General features: G+C 36.2%; 1 protein-coding gene across 1 annotated transcript in view; it reads right to left on the bottom strand.

The window, feature by feature from the left end:
• Window positions 1-2,098: 2,098 nt before the first annotated feature.
• The window catches only part of MINDY3 (MINDY lysine 48 deubiquitinase 3), a 51,558-nt gene continuing 30,773 nt past the window's right edge, over window positions 2,099-22,883 (bottom strand). The window contains exons 11-15 of the mRNA XM_066198330.1: window positions 14,726-14,798; window positions 13,855-13,927; window positions 8,921-9,008; window positions 5,344-5,415; window positions 2,099-4,483 (exon numbers count right to left, since the gene is read on the bottom strand). Of these exons, the coding sequence (XP_066054427.1) occupies window positions 4,334-4,483; window positions 5,344-5,415; window positions 8,921-9,008; window positions 13,855-13,927; window positions 14,726-14,798 (456 nt within the window). The 3' untranslated portion in view covers window positions 2,099-4,333. The remainder of the gene's footprint in view (window positions 4,484-5,343; window positions 5,416-8,920; window positions 9,009-13,854; window positions 13,928-14,725; window positions 14,799-22,883) is intronic.

Genomic DNA, 22,883 nt, shown 5'->3' on the forward strand with positions numbered 1-22,883 from the left:
ACTCCCCCAGTTGCTGGTAGACTGAAGCTTGCACTTTGGCATACCTGCGGTCTGATACATTAACTCCTTTGAGTATCTAACTGAAAAGTCTTAATAGGCTCTAGAGCTACACCTGGAGCCAGGACACAGAGCTTTTATAAGAACATTTAGCCAAGAGTCAAAAAATCATTATCTACATTACAGAATAAATGGAAGGCCAGATGTGGGATTAAGTAATTTATAAAGAAAAATGCAAGATTCATGGTGTGAATTTCTACAGCTAATATTATGTGCAGTTGGTGATGTTAGTATGTAATTATGGTGCTTCCAGTCTTAAAAATAGTTAGTCCAATCTTCTATGGAAAGTTTTGCTGAGGTGAAACCTGAATATTAGCATTTTGTAGGAAGCTCCATTATCAGAGCTTTAATGTTATCTATGCTATTATTTAGTAATGAACATGCTAGCAGAGGAACAAGTATTTCAAAGAATCATATCGGCTTTTAACATAAATCTTATCAAAATTCGTGACAATATTTCTATTGAATCTTTTCAAAATATGGCAGTACAGAAGCTGAAATGTCCAATTCTCACAGGAAAACCTACCTTTCAATTGTTTCCTAGCTTTGTTTCTATAGGCCAGAAGCCTTCCCCTGAACTGTAGTTGGAGCAACTACATAGACAGTATTTCGTATTGATTATCGTGTCGCAAGTGGATGAAATGAGGATGTGACCATGCATTACAAAGAAGAGTGAGTTTGTGAGATCTGAATCCAGGATGACATGCCAACAAAAGATGTTCAGCATTCCTCTTTGAACCTCACCTTTGTGAACATTGTCCAAGATAAAAATCTTAGCAGAAGTCATTCCTACATGAAAAGCATTAAAGCTCATTTTAGACTGAGCAGATTAAATCATCTATCAATGAAAGCATATAGTCTGCAGAAAAATCAGTTGCTTTTCAAGACATCTCCTGGAAATGCTTATTTTTCATTAGTTGTAGCTATTAACTAGTTTAATCACACAAAATCAATGTAAAATGGGGTCTAATGAGCCAATCTACCATGCTGGTGAAAGCAGAGATTTTGTGTGTGAGACCCCAAAAGACGAGATGTTGCAGAGGAAGCTGTGGATGCAGTGTTCCCACTGCTTCTCTGGCTATCACCAGCAGCAGAGCTGCAGCACAAGGCTGGCACAGCTGCATGAAGCTGAAGGTGCTCTCCAGAACATGCCAGATGTTTTGTGCTGAGCAGCCTTGCTTGCAAGCAGGAGCATCCAGAGTAGCAGTCCACAGCCTGACTGCAGACACTCATCTAGTTGGACAGCAAATTAGTGTATTGCACTAAGGGAGGTTCTTGTTTCTGCTTGGGAACTGACAGAGTCATTCTTCTCCCCCAACGAATTTTGACTCCCACACATGCCTGCTCCATCAAGGCCCATCTTGGGCTTCTTTGACCTGAACTCATCCACACAAGAATTGAAGAGATAAAAGAAAGCATGAACCAGATGAACAGATGAACCAGATAAATAGTAACTGTCTGGAGGAACAAAATGTCAACAGAAGTATCCAAAACTCAAAATGCTCAGCCTGCACTTAAGTGACTGACTGTTTTAAAGGGCCCTTTGTGTGGATACTAACAAAGATATTTACATTTGGGTTTGTACTGCCTGCTTACCTTAAAGTTCAGACTTCAACAAAGCAAATATGTATTTGTTAGCCATCAGCCTTTCAAATATAACTCATCTGGGCTAATATGAAGCACCAGAAGTAGTCTTTCGATTATTCACTTAGATAACTTATTTGGAGCTGTCTGACTGTAAACCTTAGTATATAATGAAATGGGAATAATTTCTTTTACCATTTACACAGCAGTTGACCCCAGGACCCTCCCTTCCCCCCCCCCCCCCCCCTTTATGAAAGTGAATTTAGAGCAAAAAGACAACAACATGTATCTGAACAACTTTCTGTCTCAAAGGGTTTTGAGACATGGGAGGGAAAAGCCAGTTTTCCAGACAACTGTCCAACATCCTGCTAACTGCACCATGTTGTCAGCTAGGACAAGAGTTGTCTTCCAGAAGATACTACCTTTCCTTGGCAATTAAAATTGAACCACTCTGCAATACATAAACCCCCCCAGTTTATTAATCAAAATGTCATTTAATTCAATATTTAGCTCACACGCTTTCTTACAGTTAGCATTATCAATTTGCTCTGGTTACTTACAGCATGTATTTAATCCCATAGAGTGCTCTGATTTTATTGACTAGGACTCAATTTGCAAACTGCAATATATACCTACACGCATAGGCAGCACTTAGAGCAGAACAACCTGTATACAGGTCTCTAGACAATTTTTCTATGAAAGCAAATCAAATGTAGCAAACAATAATGTCCTGCATGTTTTAAGTCTTCCATCTAAATAACTGCATTCTTTTAGGGGACAGAATGTGAATTTCCATAAAGGCAGAATCTCTCCCATCTTGCTCATCACAGAAGAAAGACTTGAAAGGTTCAGTTGGCTGAGGCTCTCAGATGAGCTGCCTAAATGTCATAAAGCACTGTTAATTAGCCTCTGTAATCCAAAAATAAGTGAAGTAAACCAGAATCCAGGCCTCTAACAATGAGACAGTATGAAGGAAAAAGGATACAGGAATGAGTCTTGTATGACACCATCATCAGCTAAATGTCTCCAGAGTACAGCTGAAGTTAATCAGACTAAAGGCAGACCTCACATCAGCTTGGCTTCTAATTTTTTTTTTTTCCTGTGAGACAGAAATCAATTTTATGACAGTGGGCTAGAAAAAAAGATGCATATTCTAACAAATTCAAGCTATGATTCAGTGCAAAATCTGGTGTGAGATACTCTAATACAAGCCAAGGACAGAGACCAGAATTCAAGAGAAAGAGCAAGAAAAGTGAATTTTCCCCTTCCAAGGTGCCAGTGGAAGTCTAAAGACATTTATCTTAAATGTGCAAAACCAGCTAAAACAAATACCTATCAAGCTTGAATATTTTTTGAGAAGTCAACTTCCACCTTGACAAGCAGATTCTCTTAATTTATCTGTATTTTTCAGCAGTAATACCACTGTTGCACAAGTTTTTAATGTCAAGCCCACACGGCAAGGCAGAATACTTGTGTTCTGAGTACAGTGAGTCCTAGGACAAACTAAGGATTTTTTTCAAATCATTGTTATCTGCAAAAGAGCTATTTTTTTCAGAAAAAGAAATCTAACAAAAATACTCTCTTAATACTAAGATACTCTGCTGTCAGTCTGCAAGAAGGAATGGTCATGATAATTGTGGAAGTTAGGAATCTACCTTTTGGTGTGGGCTTTTTCTCCCCCCCAAGATGTGTTCAACTTGAAAGCTGCCATTTCTAAACCTGTGGTCACTTCTCCTCATCTCAGAGAAGCAGCAAGTAAACCAAACTTTAAATAATATATGATTCAAGGAAAAGATTTTATTTTAGGGCTAAGAAGTTGATAATAAATAAAGGAATATAATAATGTAATAGCAGATGTTCTCATGCACTTAACACATCCAGTAATGCTGGCTTACACTGCTGTTTGGACAAATTAAGAGGTATTTGGCAATATTGTAAGTTTTGAATAGTTTAAAGATTATAGAACAAGAAATTCTTTCTGCTGTTTTTACATTTCTTTTATACAAATTCAAATAAATATTAATATATCTATTTTTCCTCAGATTTTCTGTTCACTTTTACATGCCCAATAACTAAGCCACAGTAATATACAACTGCCAAGAAAGAGTATTTAAGAATTATACTTATTCCTAAAAATGTATCTTATTTATGTCACATTGTGCAAGCTCTTTAGGTAAAATTAGATTTTAGGAAAAACTGCAGAAAATTTAAACTCATTAAAACATACCCAGTGCAAAGGCCAGTCTAGTCCACACATTATGGTACTGTAATGTAAGCTAATATAATTTAAATAATAAAACATGCCTATATGACTGAGAAAGCTGAATATGTTTCATGTTTTAAAGATCTGACATCTAATATGCAGATTCTGCAGTATCAGAATTTTTCAAATCTTCATGAGATGGCAAAATAATGATAAGACTTTATAAGTAGGCTTTTTTTTTTAGAATAACTCACATTAACAGTACTACAGTGGCCAAAAAAGACAAACTATTATAATAGAAATCAATCTGATTAAAAAATTAAATATTCCAATTAACACTGAAAAAGTGTTTGTAATCATTATTTACAATTCCTCAATGATACCAGTGTATAACTTCACACAGTCAAAGTATACCCCTCCCCAAGCGAATTCCAATTCCGTATCCCCACCGGAGGATCCAACGGCTGGATGTTGTTCATGGACAACACATCAGTTTAGGGAAGGAGATCGGTCTGTGGTCCAGAGCAGTTCTATGTACGGCCATTTGGTCTGCAAGCAGCGTTTCACAGGAGTGTCGTCCGTCTGCAGCATTGGTTCTTCAAAGCCCATGACAACTGCTGTGCCTTCTACATACATGACCTGTCAAAGTAAACCCAACTCTGTCAGCCTGTTCAAAAACTGAAAGATGAGATGATTATTTTCACCAGGTCAGGATAGGATCTGTTATGATAGACATCAAATCTGTGAAGTTTTACATCCTACTTTTTTAATGAAATGGAAGTATGAAATCAACAAACCGTAATCTTTGAATGATTCTGCTTACATTTTGAAGTATGGAACTGGTGGAGATTTCACAGGGGTGATTTTAAGGACTTAAAAACAAGCTATTCCAAAGACTGAGTAGGCATATTTTCTGGAAGAAGTCTTACTTAAGTCATTCTTGTTCCTTACGTCTCTTAATGCCTTACAATCTTTTACTCTAAATTCTCCTTCAGGAACTTAGAAGCAATCATATTGTGTCTGATATACCCCTTGTTTCAAGAACACTAAAAACGAAACAGGTCATCTTTGTTTCCTCAGTAAATAGCTCCAAAATAAACCCTCATTTTTTGATACAAGCCTAGACTACTAAAAATATTCACAAAAAATTTTAAATAAGCTAACTTAGATGTAGAGTTACTTCTAGAAGTTGCACTTTTTGTATGTTACATCTCCACTGTCCCTTACAGATCAGACCCCCCCTTATGATAAGTAGATGTGAGAAGTGCTCTTTTAAAAATGCAGAGTTTCAGAGATGTGGTCGGGCCAAGCAATCCAGTATGGTAGCTCAAATACAGTTAGGAGCACAAAATAGTTTCCAATCCCAAATATATAATTTTGGAAGAAAATTATCAAAATAATAGCTCTGTAAAAAGTCTGTTTCAAGTTAGAGTATTTTGCCTGTAACTATATTCAGTTTTGCTTAGTGACTGTTATTAGGGCTTAATTGTAAATCTTACCTTTTCATTATAATTAGATTGCTTCAGTCCATTGTAATGGTAAACAGTGAATGACTCTGAAACCCTGGAGTCCTAATAGAAAGAAAACAGTTAATTTCATTAATTAACTGTTAATTAATTAGGCACAATTTCATTGTGCCTTGATTCTCTTCTCTTTACAACTTGACAGATGCATTCAATCAGGAAGACTCAAGAAAACTGTTAAAAAGTACCATTTATTTTAGGTGACAAATCTTCATTTTACCGTTCTTACCAGAAATAAAAAACCAAATGTCAGTAAATTAATGAGTAATGCCCCCAAGAGCAAGTCATGATTTTCTGTGTTCACCTGGTCAATTTGAACTACAACTTCAGCATGGAGAAGCCATCCTTATCTTTAATGTCAGACACCTTATGCAGTTGTCCTGGGTTGAAGTATATTCTCTCACCATCTTCATGAACTGTTGAAACCAGGTGAGGCAGGACTCCCTGCCTCCTCCACTCTGGCTTATCTTCTGTTAATGGGCCCATCAGCACCTTTGCTACACAGCTCACAGATAACCCCCTCCTGGACTACCTCCTGTTAATGGGCCCATCAGGCCTTATCACATGACTCACCATCCCATTGTGAGATGCTCCGCCCAGAGGGAGGAACCAAGCATTCCAGCCTGGATATAAACTGAGACTCTGAACACCAGAGGGGCGCTTACCCACTGGATTCCCAGAGGATCTGAGCTACCAGACCTTTCTACAGGATCACTGCTTAAGGAAGACCACCTCATTTGGACGGTTCCATCAATACGCTCAGGTTGTATTCTGACTCTGTCAGTGGTCTTTTGTATTACTGCATCTATTTTACTTTCTTTTCTTTTTTTTTTTTTCTATTAAATTCTATCTCTGACTTGGAGCCTCTCATTTGTTTTGCTTTCAAACCACTACAGCAGTAGTCACATTTATTTATGATGGTTTGGATGTCACAAAGTGTTTTACTAAAGACCAGATCCAATCTCTGGCCTTCCATCTGAGAGCTAAAAGGTTAATATACTCCTATGTGGGTCTAAGTAAACCAATTTTGAAGACACCAGTTCTTGGACTCCAGGTCCAACAGCAAAGGTATTGGCTCTTGGTGATTTTTACATTCCAGGTGTTTAAATGCTGCAGTCCTAAGAGGACTGAAAGCTTTGGATTTCACTGAACCAGGAAACACAAACCAGGTGTAGTATCAGCACTTTTATGCCTACCGGACCAGGCTCCAAACAAAAGCTTATTCCTTTTTTTTGAGCACATGGAAGTAAAGGCTGGAACAAGAATAAATCTGCTCAGGTTACAGTACATCCATCAGATTACAAAAACCCTCATTCATTTTTCTACTCTTGAATGATTCACAAACTCTGTCTCTCTATGGTCTCTCACAGGCATCCAGGCTATTTGGTGGAGGGAGGGTGGTGAAAAGGAAGGTATAAGGTAAAAAGGGCTAGCAGAGAATTCAGGAATCCCCTTCTCCAGGTGACTGCCCTAAGTAGTAAGGAGTCAGGCTGAATGGCTTTGAATAAGTTTTTCTAAGCCAACAGCTTTCAGAAGGAGAGCTGAGATACCTTCCTGATTTTGAGGTGGAGCTGAGTACTTTCTAGGAGAGTAAGAATAGGGGTTTGAATATTCTCAGCCAAGGAATCGAACCTGGATCTCCTGAGCCCTAGCTATATGTTCAAATATTAACATCAACAATTCCAACCATTACTGGTATCTGTTATTTCCTCACAGTATTTGAAAGAAAGACATTAATCTTAATTTCTGCAGAATTTCACTCGCAGAAAGAATTCTGAGCAAGGTGTCAGTATGGGTAAGGGCTACTGCTGCCTGATCCACAGAGTACAGACAGATTGAAAAAATAGATACTGCCAGGTTCCAGTCAAAAACATGCTGATTGCTCAAATAGCACCCATAAGGAAGTAACAATTCCCATGTTTTTTACTGGAGCCAGTGAAGGTTTAATAGGACAGGCAAAACTGAGTGGTGGGGAATCACATGTAGCAGGGAATTAGCACTTGACAGACAGGCACTGACTCAGGGGCTCCAGCTTTACAGGAGGCAGAGTTCCTCCACCGAGGTGACCAAGGCAGGGTTCTGCCCATGACTGCACTATGATTTGTTCTTCAGCTTCCCTTCTTCAGTCAATGATGCCCTTATGACAGGCTAGAGAGGGAGCAGCCCCATACAATGACTCTTTTCTCCTCCACCTCCCTAAGGTCCATGGTACTGGACAGTTTAGGCACAGCCAATCATGGATGATGTTCTTTGGCATTCTGAACTTCATCCTAAGCATTCTAAAATGAAGCAGTGGAGTCTTGCAGATTTGCAAATGTTATATAATTGTAAGAAAGAAATTATATTCAACTGTACATACATTTCTGCCTCCGTATAAACAAATGAAAGGAAGAAGAAACAGCTGGCAAAAATACAAGGCAGATAAAATTTTAAAAGGCCAGAGAAAATTAACACTAACTCATCATTCTCTTTCCTCCAGATGATGAAAGCCTCTGAATGATACATTTAGTCCCTACCATCTTTGGCAGTGCAATTCTAGTGTCTTCTGACTGACCATGTTTCATAGCACACAATCCTATACCCAGTGCTGCACAATCCTAACAAAAAGAATCTTGCTGAAGGCACTTAAACCCATCAGTTTCACATTTCCTTGATTGTAAGAATGAAGACACACAGTTTCAGTGACACATTAAGCTAAAAAGCCTTTAAAGAGGTAGTCTCAGCTCTTCTCCTGCTTCCACCAGCCTATCTTTCTATCCCCAGGCAAACCTGCTCTCTTTTGCCAATAAAAAACATGTGCATGGCCATGGAACAAGCCCCACACATCTGCAAAGACAGCTCTTATCCAGATCAGCTCCCTGTTCTGGTTTACCACAGATCTGTTTAAAGAGGCTCCTGGTGGCAGGGAGGCAGTGGGTGAACAGGAAAATGTGAAGGGAGGCAAAGGGAAAAGAGGATGGCAGTGCTAGGTTAACACCTAGCACTTACATTCTTAAAGAGTATATGGAACATACTGAGAGTTTGAAAATAATTTTTCAATACCCTAACATCCACATACGTTAAACCTAAGTCTATCATGACATTTTGTTAAACAATCATAGATTTTATATTATCAAGAAATGTACATAAAAATAGTTTTAAATATGTTTGCAACCTTTTTCTGTTTGCAACCTTTTCCCATCTACAAGCAACTTTCTTAATATTGATAAAACCAATATGGAAATTTATTCTCAGAAAAACCAAACTCAGATGAACTTTCTGAGTAAGGAAACAATTCAATGTCATACACAAAATGATTATATATTTCCTGAAGTTAAATTTAGAACAATGGAGTTTCCTTCCAGTGTAAAGCTGACAAAATCATGGACCTGTTACAGAAAACATGAAGTATACCATTTGTGGTGGAATACAATAGTTATCTACAGATCAGCTAAGTTGAATGAACACAATACTTATTAAAAATTACTTTCGTGATATTCATGAAGGTTTTTAATGAATCTCAAAGCCAAACAGAATAAACAATGCTCTGCAGCAATAAAGCTATACTGATTACCTGCTCAGGGAAAAATTCTTGTAGAAAGGGACCCAGTAGTATGATGCCCAGTCCTTCTGGGTCTAATTTGGTCTTCATGAGGTTTACACTAAGATTAAAAACATCGAATATAAAAGTATGAGTTAGACACTTTTATTCTTGCGTGACTAAGTTATGCTGTACTACCACAGTATTGACTGCCAAGTATAGCAATACTATTCTATTTTTAATCCTAAGTGACAAATCCACCAGAATGGCATGCAAGTTGCCAAAACATGGTTATTTTTAAGTAAAAGTAATCTGTTATTTTAAATTAAATTGTGATTATTCTGAAGGACCACCATATTTGGTAAAATAATTTGAAACCCATATAATCTAAAACCAGGTTTACAGCCCAAAAGGCATTTTGCTGTCTTGGAAGCATTCTTTAAAGATACAAAAACCAGTCATCTTTCAAATATAGCTCTGTTAATGCCAAACAACCTGTTTTTAAACAGAGATTTGAAAACTTTCCAACATTTTCTAAGTACGCTGAAATAAAATTAAATTTAACAGATACGTTTCTTGTTTACATCACGTACTTGGTATCAAAGAAGCCAGAACCAACAAACAGTGGAAATACTAACAATACTAATCTGGAAGCCTTACTGCATGACTACGGTCTAATTTTGGGTCACTGCAAACCAAGGTCAATTATAAGACTATATATCTATTTAAGCAATATATTTCTACAGGCAGCAGATTGTATCTATTTGCATCTACCTAGCCCTCTGCTTGAGTTCCAAGTTGTACCGTACACAAGAATGTCCTCACTGGATCAAACCAACAGGGCAAACACACATCCTTAGTTTACCCTCCCCATTTCCAGCAGTCTGCTGCTCAAAGACATCTTCAGTGACAGGCAGTATCTAAAACACAAAGATATATATTTTTCTTTCCATGCATGTGCCTAATTGACTTTGAACCCATCTATAATTCTGGCTCCTAATAAACTCCAGTCAAAAAATTCGAATTAAATTATGGATTCTGGGAATAGGTGTCTTCTCTGTTTTGAACCTGTCACCTGATTCAGTTTGATGACACCTCATTTTTGTATTGTGTGAAGCAATTAACAGTTATTCCCTATTTACTGTGTCAATGGTTGTCTATCTTTTCCAGGGCAAACAGTCCTAACCTAGCTTTTCCTTGCACTAATGGCATTCTGTATCTTTAATTAGCCTTGCTGCCTTCATGATACCTTTCTACAATATTCTTTTTCCAAGATGGAGTGAAAAATCAGGCATTTATATAATGACGTAACTCCTATGAATCCCACTCCACATGTCTATCAACTATGCGTTTAAATCTAAGGATCTGTTTCCTGACCAGCAAATCTAGTTCACAGACCAACAATGCGTATGTGAGATCAGCACTGTTTTATCCCCTGAGCAACCAATCTATATTTACTTTACTGACACTTCTCTGTTACAGTATCTTCTGCTGCTCTTACACACTTTTTTTTTAATACCTCAAACACATTTGTATCAGCAACAATCATACAAATCCCTACTGTCAAATCCTTGCTGGTAAAGGAAAAAAATCACAGACTTAGTACAAATTCCTGCAAAATTCCTCTAATTATCTCCCTCCATTAAAGGAAAAGAGTGACATTTTTATGCTTTGATGAATTCTTAATCTACAAAAAGTATTCCTTCCCATTCCATGTCTAGACATGAAATATTTATTTGTGAATATTCCCTAGACTGGCCTTCAAATTCTTTTTTAAGTCCTATTGTTCGTTTGTCACCTTTCTCATTCCTATACTGTTTCACAGTGGTAGGTAATCTAAAACAGTTCAGCAATGTCATTCTGATGCTTCTTCAGTATTTGGGATTTTTTTACTTATTCTGACATTTCAGAATCTTAATTACTCCGACCACCCATCAAAAGGCTTAAGTGCGGAACCACTCCGTAATCTTCTCCAGTGATGAGGAGAACTGCTCTCTACCACCTTCTTGGGTGAATATGAAGAACTCACTGCACTTTTCTAATTGACTTTGAATACTTATAAGACATTGGAAATCATCTGTCAGAACTACAAACATCTTGTAAGCCTCTTGGCACTGATGGGCTCAGAAGAATACTATTAGTTTTTGTTTCATAACTTCGCTTATTAGTCTACAGATTTTAACTCTGCTATATATTGTATTTACATTTAACATACCATAAATCCAGATTCTTCCCCTTTTTTTTAATATTAGCACTATGTTTTCCTTTCAGAAGACACACTTTGGATTCTCACAGATGCCTCTTTTATTACTTCGGCCTTTAACCACTCCCCAGGTCTCTTTTGTTGGGGGCTGTGGGGAGAAAGTGTAGTTTCCAAGGTCTTTCTGATTGTTGCACAGAAGCATTTTGTCATTTTGGCTACTACTTAAGTTTCTTCATCTTTAAATAACTTCCTTTCTTGGTCCAGGCATAGAACTAATAGTATATTATTTGGATTCTTTTTGTTTCTTTCTCAACACACAGAGGATGTATTATGCAAATCTTAAGAGAGTGGCTCTGTTAATACACTCTGTAAATACTCTGAATACTGAATGAGGTATCCTATAAACTATGCTAATTTATTATAAAAAAAAATTTCACTACTCAAGTGAAACCACAACTGAGGATTTGCAAGATACTGGACTTCAATCCTTCTATTCCTCATTCCCACTTTACTCAAAGTAAAAAATTTTGGCTATTTCAGTGACTAAAACCTCTCCAAATTCTTGAACCGCTGCAATGGAGTTGTAGAAACATTGTGTTTGCAAACAGAACCATAACAGATATTTTTTAAAATGCACTTAAAATTATGTAATAAAATTAAAGCAAGGACTAAACTCACTAAAGAAATATAAGAACTGTTTAAAAATACAGCACCATGTAAGTTTTTAAATATGGCCAGTGTACAAAATTCAGGCAGTTAAGCAGGAGGGTAAATCTAATAAACTCGGATTGTGCTATGTTTCAGCTGAGGTTTTAACCTTCAGAAAATCATTAACACCTTTCAATGTTATTGGTACCACAGCAGAGCTACTGAACACGTGTGCTTGTGTTTCAGTCTCCTCAGTGCAAAGCCTGGCACCTGAACTGAAGAGGTCACAAGTGTTGGGGTGATGGCTTTGGTACTGTTAAGGCTGAGAAGTGTGTGGACAGAAGTCTCCACTACTGGTCAAACAGACAGAGAGCATAAAATGCTTTAAGCAAGCTAAACCTACATTGACCGATGAGCTCAAATTGGTTCCCTAAGGGCATCAAATGGTTTTTAGGAACAGGCAAAACAAATGAGAAGTAGATTCTCAGATACATTTACTAAAAGACTAGAAAACTACTAAAAACATGCAATGACTTTCAGTACTGGCTAAATCACCTTGCTAATTCATGTCTGCTCTACTGTATTTTTCCCTCTACAGTTCTAGAATTCTAATCTCAGGTCTGATCTTTATACTTTCTGAGATTCTAAGAAACTTAAAAGCCGTGGATTAGATAATCACAAATGTAAACGGTACATTTGGAGGCAAGGCCTTTGATTTTCCTTAAGAACAAACAAACAAAAAATAAGCAAAAAAGCCTGTATGGAGTTTGAAATACTTTATTTATACTTGTGTTCCACACAAAAAAGAACATCTAGAACCCAAACAGACTAGGTTGTTAAGATAATAGTATTAGGCAATATATTTTTTTAAGAGATGATTTAAGACTCCATGGTTTGATCATGGCTTTTTAATACAGCAGGTCTTTTGACTGGCTCTTTGTACGTCAGTTTATATTTTATGTACTCTGCACAATAAGATAGGACAGGGTTATGCCACAAATGCCCTAAAAGACAAATAGAAAAATGGAAAAACTGCTGAATGAAGAAAGAAGATTTCTGCAGATATATTGAGAGAGCGGAACACAAAGGCGAAACAAATCCTCTCAGACCTATTAAACAATGGCTTTTTTTCTTTCCCCTCCTTTAAAAAAATTTCTTTTGCAGATTTCACCACTTATTCATAATATGTCATAATATGAATGTGAGCCTTTTGTCCTGTACTTTGTTTTGGTTTGGGTATCTCTTTATTTCAATTTTTACTCCTATCCTCCAGAGAACAATTCAGTAAACTTCATTACACTATAAACATTTGAAAGGAGATAAAATGGACTCAATCACTTTACAGATGGATGTGGTAAGTAAACTCGCACTCTCCACAGTCATTCCTGTTTTGACCTAACTAAACTAGATCAAATGTTTACAAGAGAGCAGAAGCAACTTTTGGAGCAGTAAAAATGTGCAAGTATTCAGCTCTCCTTTCTGGGTCAAGCATTTAGTCACAAAACATGGTAAGTTTTGACACTGAAGGTTAACTGCTGTCACTTAATATTAGTCTTGTCTGTCCATATTACAGCTAAAACATTTGAGTTTTAACTCTAACCCTGGGAATCAATATGTTATTTCTGAAAATACATGGCAATTATAAACACTACTAGGTCCTGAGTGCTGGTGGAAAAAAAACTGTAACTGAAGTAGTTTCAGCTTCCAATGCTGCTGAAAGATCCAGTGGTAATCCAAATTTGTCCCTGAATAGCTCTTCTGTCACAATCTTTCACCCACGTTAATTTACAGAAATATAAATCCAACTATCTCCTCAATATATAGTAATGCAGTAGGTTTGAGGGGTTTTTTTGCTTCTAATTATCACTACCAAAGTTAGAGACAGCTTAATTTTAATTCCTCCCTTTTAATTTAAAGCTTAACATTTCAACGTAACATTCTGTGCCCAGAATGTAAACTAGGAAAAAAAAAATTCCAAACGAGGAAAAAAACGCAAACTAAAACCAATCCGAATTTTTAATAGATATGTGGTAAACTGGATCAAGAAAGAAGCCTTAAATGATAATTAATGTCATTAATTGATACTTCTGCACTATTTAAATTTTATTATACTTACTATTCAGGATCTGAAACAAGGTCCAGAGCCTTCATTACATCTTCTAGCAGTGTGTCAGGTATAAACCCATTATCTGAAGAATTAGCAAAAAGAAACAAAATGCTTTGCAGGAGGACAAATTTCACTCAAAAATACCAATACAACATATCTTTATCTGTAAAATTTGCAAGCAAATGGTGGGGTTCTAGAAGGAAAGGAGTTTTCAAACACTTCTCTCATGCTTCATTAAAAAAAAAAAAGAGGAGTACAATATAGAAACTGGATTTGTCACTCATACACTTAGACGCTTAATACTTGCTAAGAATTCAATCTTTGTATAGAATTCTCCACTAGCTACCTTGGGATAATGACTGTACTGTTCTTCCCTTTTCATTAGTTAAAATAGTACCTGAATACTAGACATCCTCTGTTTTCCAAAACATTAGAAAATTTTCTTTGTATGCTGCATACGTTCAAGAACAAAACCTCACGAAGAATGAATCATATCAGACCAGTTGTTTTATGAAAATTTAATATAGGAGAAATAAATTTTATTTAAACTTTATGTTAATTACAAAGAACAAAACAAGGTTAAAAAAATCTCTTAAAAAATTCTACTTACTATTGCACAACTTCCCTTACTGCAGAATTCTCAGATAATTTCTTCATAGAATTATGGAATGGTTTGAGTTAGAAGGGACATTAAAGATCACCTAGTTCCAACCTGCCTGCTGTGGGCAGGGAGACGTTCCAGTAGACCAGGGTACTCAATGTCACTTGCAGATTGACTCCTGTACTGAGCATTTCTTAAGGACTAGGCATTTCATTCCTCACTTAATGAGTACATTTCTATTAAAAAACCCCTTATTTCAGCACAAAATACAACCCTTACCCTCAGGGTCATATGTCTGGAAAACTCTTCTTGCTTGTTCTGAAGGTGCTTCAGGAGCAACAAGGGCCATGTCCTATGGGGGTGAAAAAAAAAAACCCACAAAGAAAACTTAGAGAATATTCTCACTTCAGATACAGATTACTAAGAAAATATTTAGCCATACTACACCCAGTTGGAACCTAAAATAATGAAAATTTCATAACAACAGAAGAATAGTTAAAGTAATTAGGCAATTTTGCTAACAACCAAGAAATATGCTAAAGACTACTTCACAAACTTCTAGATGAATTTTATGCAAGCCTCTTCATGTCGATGCTGTGGCACAAAAGCTAATTGGAAACTACAATTCCAATCATTTGTACTCAAGAGCTCCAAGTGGGAAAGCACACATAAGAAACTAATTTGGGAGGAGTCCTTTTGTCCTGCTAATCTCTCCTGATGAGAACAACTTGAAAATTGCTTGCTTTACACACTGGAAATATAAATGCTAAATTTTTATATTAATTCAGTATCACAATAATGTAATTTTAAGGATCCACAAATATGACTTAATTAGAAACAAATCCACTGTTTAATGGAAAATTTTTCACTGATTTTATAAATTAATAACTAGAACATTTACAGAAAACTAGTATTTTAGCAGTGTATCTTCATGTTTACATATGCTCTAAAATTCTTCAAAGTACTTCCAGATAAAAAGACTATATTAGCTCAACACAGTTTCATGATGCCGAATAACGTATGAAGTTGTGCAGCTGTTGAGCACATACCCTGTCATAATGGGTAACACTTATATTATATAAGGTACATACATACACTAAGACATTTTGTAATATGTGACCAACTCTTAAATTATTTGTAATACAAAACATACTAAGCAGGGACGGATTTCATTATCACAGCATATTACAATAAACTAATGCAAATATTTCTCAGTGTAAAATTAATGATGCCATAGCATATAGAGCTTTTTACCAACAACATGATTAGTGATTTCAATATTCAGGATTTTTAACTCTGAAGAAGGGATATTTTAGTGGTAGTTTCTTTTAAACAAAACAGCAGCTTGCAAAGCCTACATAACAAGGGAGAACTCTCAGAATCTTGAATGGTATGGAAGGATATAACCCAAAGTAACTTCCAATGGCACAGACATATAATTTCAAATGTAAACGGCATGGCTCTACTTTGGTTTACGAGTATGCAGTTCCTTCCACACAATCTTAATGTAATCCAAGAATAAAGACTATCATTTCCATTGTCCTCCCTACCCACAAATTATCTTGTTAATGTAGTACTTTCCAGTTTCATGTGATGCAAAACAGATTCTTTAAAACAAGTCTTCTGCAACTGCCAATAATTTTTTTTTGATAGTCCAATTGCAAACAGTGTGTATTTCTGTTAGCATTTTAATTTTCCAGGTCCTTAGTTTTTCAGTTCATGTATGTATGTATATATGGAAAGAACTTAGAGATGAAGTCACTAAATGCTTTAGTCATACTGAAAATTCTCTCTTTCAAAGGAACTTTAAAATACGGTAAAGCCATATTGTTACATATTAACATTTTTTATTCACTAAATGTGATTTACTGTTGCTCTAAGCAAGTAACTTCAGAAGGAACTTAGAAAAGTCTACCTTAGTGAGATGACCAAAACTCCAACCTCTCTTACCTGTAAAATAATTATAACTTTTCACTGAGATTGTTGTCCTATTAAAACTTTAAAATGGAAGATCCTTTACATACAAATCTCATACAACCTCTTAACTTATCATGTCATTCATTCCCAGTATGCAGATAATTTTATAAGTTCATTTAGTCCATATATTTGTATCTGGGGGAAAAAAAATACCATAGCTCCTTCATGCAATAAAGCTGAAAATGTGATAAACATCTAACAAAAACATATTTCAGCTGCCCAAGCTGATATTTCACCCTATGTGCCAAAACAGACTCCCCACCCCAGCCTTATGAATTGTATTTTGATGTAACCCATACAGTGAAAGTTCCATATAAGGGAATCTCATAAACAGTTAATTACAATAATTATTTCCAATACTAAGTACAACATGTCCCAAAAATCATATTTCACTCATTGGCTCTTGTGATACACAAACAAGTCATTTTATATTACTTTGAAAAGTTATTCTCATCAGTAGTACCAGTTATTTTAAGATCCCATGTTTAGCCTGAGAGGCAAAAATTATTCTTCATAAGCTTTATTAAAAACATTCCCAACCTTTTCATTCTACAAATCCAAAGCAGAACATAATGGCTAAGCCACACTGAAATCCTGGCTATGAATTTTTACGAAGTCACACCCTGGAAGACCCCTTGCCCTGAAAAACAAAATCTGCTTACATATGAACTGCTTTATGGTTCTACACTATCCCTATTGAGTGATATGTGGAAGAATTACATATTGTAATACTAACTTTCTTCCTAAAAATTTACCTAGAAACAATATAGAAACACTGATTTTTTTATCAACTTTTTAACTTGCTGTAACTTAATCGCATCTGGAGAACTGAAGTTTATTTAATCCAGTCTTGTATTACAGAGTAAAGTGTGTATTTTTCAATGCTATAATCAGTGGCTTTCAAGGCATCAACTTTTCCAAAATGGCTTCCTAAGAAAACAAGGTTGATGGGATCTCTGAAACTGGTTCCCATCTCTCTAGCCAACTTCTGAATCCATTGCCCAATTTCAATTTTACAGAGGAAACAGGAGTCTCACAACTGATAGCTGAAACTGGATGCCAGGCAGAGCATCTCAGTGAGGAGATGGTTCAAAAAGAAATTTAATTTTATGTGTCAGCAAGTGTCCTCTAGAGATTATCTTTTGAAACAGAAAAGACACTTCACACAATCCTACCAATGTACTATCTAACTGTATCATTATAATTTGGACAAACCGGTCTTCCACACACGACTCTAACGGATTTCAAACTGGAGAGAGCTCTGAAATCAGAATGTGCAACTTCAGATCCTCCTGTGGCTGTAATCATTCATTTGCAATGAGTCTCCACATCTACTATATGTACCCTGAAGGACACAGATGATGTTCTTCTTCAAAAGGTGAAGGGATCCTGCTACCAAAGCCAGAATTGAAATGCTCTTGACAGCGTGAGATGTAACTCACTTAACTAAGAGAGAATAGAATGACTTGAATGCAGCTTTACTTGGGGGTAAGGAGCAGAAGTGCCATATGTATCACCACACATACAAATGAGTTTATGTGCCCTAAAGGTATCAGAGAGCTTTACTTGTAGGGACTGGCTAGGAAGAGAACCAAAAAGTAAAATTTAACAGACTGGTATCAGTTAAAAAGCAGGAAAGCTATCATCACTACAGCAGCAAAAATAGGTTCAAAGTCTTAGAGTGATATAAAAATCCACTTGCTGAGTCTCATTAAGATGAAGAAGGCTCAATAGAACTTAGGTATTGCTTGAAATTAAATAACAACTGTTTTTGTAGGTTTTCCTCGGAGCTTTTTATCAAACCAAGGAAAAGAGCCCTTAGGATCTAAAACGGGAGGTCATTATTACCATCATACAAAGAACTGAATGGTTATGGAAAGGTCATAGATCTTTTTTCCTCTTAGGCACCACTGCTGAGGTATGAAGTTACTGTTCTAAAAATACCAATATAGCATCTACTGTCAATCTAGGCAGACTACTGTGAAGGGTCTGTCTGGGAAGGGACAGTTAGAGAATTATGCCGTGGCAACAATGCAAGTCAAATCCTAGAGCACTTATCTGTGAAGTCAGTCCTAAACCATTTGATGTTATTTGACATAAATTTAGTTTAAAAGACTATGACTCTGGCTCTGAACAGAGGGATGGCCAATGAAGACTAGTTCAAGACTCCCATTTGTGTTCAGGGAGGTAGTGTGTCCAGAAAATGCAAAAAGAACCCCAAACCTTTTCTTGAATACAAAGAGAGGAAAAAGACACAAAAGGAAGAATGCCACCTCCAAAGTAGCAGAGCTCTTATGAGGGGTCAGAAAACAAAATACAGGCCTTGTCGCTTAGACCAGGAAAAGACAACAGTTTATTGTAAGTGTTGAACAAGGGATAGTGGTGGTGGTGGTAGTGGAGGAACATTCATGACAAGCAATTTGTTTCAACAAGGTGGTTAAAAGGAAGCAAACTGGGTCTAGCTGTACAATGCCTTCCGAAAGTGAAATGAGTGCATTTACTCTACAGTACCTGCAGTACCTTGCTGAGCTCAGAAGAAAGTTCTCAATAGGGAGGAATGAAAAGCTACATATGGACTACTTCGAATTCTTTTCCACCTTCACCCATACTACCAGACAGAAAAGAAAGCCTACTTGATCCAAGGGTGGGGTGAGGCTGTGGAAGAAAAGTGAACACAAACCAAAGAAGAATTAGTAACAGAAATCTGAGGACCCTGTCAGTCTATTCATCTGGAAAGCAGAGGTTTTAACATACACTCAAGTAAGTTACAGAGACCACAATATATCCTTCATTCCTTTGGGAGAGGGTATATTTGGTTGGTTTAACAAGAGAGTCAACAAAAAAAGCCATAGTGATGCAGTTTTTAAAAATAAGAGAAACTCAAAAGCACAGTGAACACCTGTTTAACAGTTACACTGCAACAGATGTGGGTGGTTTAGTTTAAAACATCACAAGAAGGCAACAATTCACTTGGTGACTCATTAAAAAATAGGAGCTTCTTCAACATGTTCCTTGCTTTCACGGACAGATTACAAGAGATTACTGTAAACCAATAATGATTAGGTATATAGCATTTTTCTAAATCAGTTACTAGCTTGTTTTGCTCATCAACACAAAGCAAGGTCTTTGCTTTGAAAGTAAAAATATAGTACTGGAATTATAGACCAAGAGTCAGCAAATCTGAGTTTACTGGAATTCTTATCTAATAACTAAATTACATACTACTCTCCAGTCACATGCTTAATCTGAAAGGGTAGCTTTTCAAATTATATTCACATAGACGTTTTTTTTTGGAAGACAGAATGCAATGCTGTACAAGCATTAAAACTTTGTTCCTAGGAGGAATCAAGCTGGAAGTGGACAAATTCCACGCTTTATGACTTCCAAAAACACCACAATGTAATTCACTCAAGATGTACTTTAGCTCCTATTATTATGCTACCCTTTTTCTATGTAACAAAATTACTCCCTAGTATTACGTACTATTTCTACATCTAATACTATTTCAGCCTATTGACATGAGCTGATTGCTATACAATGCAGAGGCGAGTATTAACATACTAATTCTATTTCGGAATTACAATAAGGAGACGGGAGATGAATATGTATGTCAGGAACATTTGATAGCAAAGTTTAAAACCAGTGAAGGTGTACTGAAGAAATTTAAATCTTCCTAAATACAGTTCTCACAATAATGAAAGCTACACTTAATGTTGGAAACCAGCGTACAGTATTCAGTTTCCCACTTAAACCAGATAATTCTCTCTTGGGATGATGAAAATCTCCTGGCTTGCTTCAATCCAGAATGATGAAATGTTTTTGAAAATAGACTGGATCAATTCTTTTATAACTCAAATATGCCAAGTGTTTCTAAAGGACAATTCTTAGCCTGGCTTATTAACCTAACAGTAATATTTTACGGCTTTTCATGTAAAATGTCCAAGCTCTGTGAAGCAAAGAAGAAAAAAAGTATATTAATAATGGCATGTGATCTACTGTTATTTAGTATTGGTAAGTAGTATTTCAGGAAATCTTTATAACACAGGTTGCTACATGTAGAGAGAAAATACTAAATATTCACAAACATCACGGTTTCATACATTATAGAAACCGTATTGACATTTATGCTCATATTTGAAGTATATTATTTCAGGTAGCTAATTCTAACAGCAGCAGAATAGAGCAATTAACTTCTATAAAAAACAGTATGCTTTATTCTTTTATTAATACAAAACACGTGATTTTTTTCATTAAAGCTGTATTATACAGTAGCCCATCTCACTTCACTACACCTGCATAAGCTTTCTTAACAACACATAGGCAGTGACCGAATTTCTTCTCTAAATACACCTGTCCTGCTTCAATATTTTCATATAGTCTCTGACAACTTTGGCACTCCTCTGTAACAGTTAAAGTACACATATAAGATACCCTAAACAATCAGCTGGTAGAGGAAAATGGCATTGGACTCCCTGTAACACACAAAGAAAACAGATTTCATAAGCTTCTTATGTAAAACAAACCAACACTGGAGAAAATGTACTTAAATATGGAAATGAGGTTGCTACAGTTTTAGAAACAAAAGAAAATGTTATTCACAGAGCTAGTAACATGTAACTTCTTATGTAAGAAGATAGAAAATGAAGGCAGTATCTAAAGTATCACTAAATGTGCTCCATCTTTGCTAGGAGTTTAAATGTCCCTACTCCACAGACAATCCCTGTCCCCGCCTTTTCTCGGTATTTCTACCCTTCCACATTTAGACTTTCAATTCTGAAAGTAGAGCTGCCTTATCAAAAGAGGTCAAAGATGTTCTTTTTATTTTGTATGCAAGAAAGCTGCTGTTGGTATGAAAGGAGTAAATAAAGGCATGAAAAACTTATTTTTCAACACTTTTTAAAAAAGTGGTTAGAAATTGGTTGCTAAAGAACTTTGTGATTGATTGTACTTGGATTAAATCTGATGCTGTATATGGATTCATCCTATGTTCCTGGGCATTCCACAGCTGTCACATGTGTTAAGGTTTTGTGGATCAAACAACAGCTACAACCCAAACTGACTTCAACCAGGTTCCTGCCATTTATAAAATGACCTAAAATCTCCTGACAGAGGTTCTCTACAAAAGTTCAGTCTGTCATGTCACAGGTTTATTAGGCAGTGTGTGAGTTTTGCAAAAAGCAGAACTTGGCACAAAGTTTCAGAACAGAACTACAATAGTTACTATTTTAAAGCATATTCTTATTATTGAAGCATATGTTGACATGTTGGGAGTCTCATTTACTGTTTCTAGCTCTTGCATTTATCCCAGTAGGGTTTGGGAACATGGGAATAAAGCAGACTGAACAGAGAATAAAAAAATATGTAAGCCTCCACTTCCAAGAATACGTGGTGCCCTGCTCAGAAAGAACATCTGGTCTTCAGACATTTTGGAGAAAAAACATTCAAAGAGATAAATGGCCACAAAATAATTTCCCTGTTGTTTTGCCCAAGAACACTTCACTTAAAAATATCTTTAATTGGCATTCACTAACTATATTTAAAACTCTCTGTTTCCAAAGTTCTGTAATACATTAACGACTTCAGGACATTTTCTCAGGAAGTAAAATTGTGAGGGGAAGACTGATTCCTTGGATTCTATCAAGAACATGAATTTATAACAAGGGAGCAAGGATTAACAGCCATTCATAGAGAGTAATTTTCTCAAACAAAACACACGACAGGCAGATAATCAGTTCATATGCTGAAACTACCATTCTCTCATGTGGCAAATTCCACATTCCCAATTCTAAGTCTTAGTATTCCCAGTACCATTATCTGATATTAAAAATATGCAGTTAGTAGGCTAGAATTAAAAGATAAAGTAAAAGGGAAGGTGCTTTGTGTGGTAAAGAATGGATGGTGTGAGCCTGGCATTATCAAGGTTTATGATTTCTACCTCTTACCTCACGTAAAGGTACATGGGATATGTGGAGAGGCTGTTAATTTTATTTGCCTTCTCTTCACTGTGTTACTATAAGCACATTAAATTCCATATTTTGGAAGACAGTGGTTTAGCTTTTAAGGCTCTTATAAAAAAATCTGTGTGGAAATGACTCAAAATTTCTCTTTCAAAATTCCATTTCTGGAATGATTTCATGAAGATAACCACTGATTATGAATATACTATTTGCTGTTCTAAATTGGTTTATTTACTGACCTGCTATGCTTTATAACCTGTGAAAGTCACACATATATTCAGTTGTCTAGGGGAAAAAAAGGAAACTATACTTTCCCCTCTCCATGTGCTGATGTTGCATCTTATGATAAACAGCACCTTTTACCTCTGCCTTATCTCTGCCATAAATACACCATTGTGCCAAAGCACAGTGTGGACACTGGAGCATCGCACTGAATTTACAGAATTTCTGGAAAGGAGTGTTCTACTGCTTTTAACTAACACCCTTCTTTCAATTCTTCACTT

The sequence above is a fragment of the Chamaea fasciata genome, unplaced genomic scaffold (assembly GCF_029207755.1).
Source record: "Chamaea fasciata isolate MVZ Bird 193981 ecotype frontalis unplaced genomic scaffold, bChaFas1.0.hap1 SCAF_1, whole genome shotgun sequence".
In the NCBI taxonomy this organism is placed as follows: domain Eukaryota; kingdom Metazoa; phylum Chordata; class Aves; order Passeriformes; family Sylviidae; genus Chamaea; species Chamaea fasciata.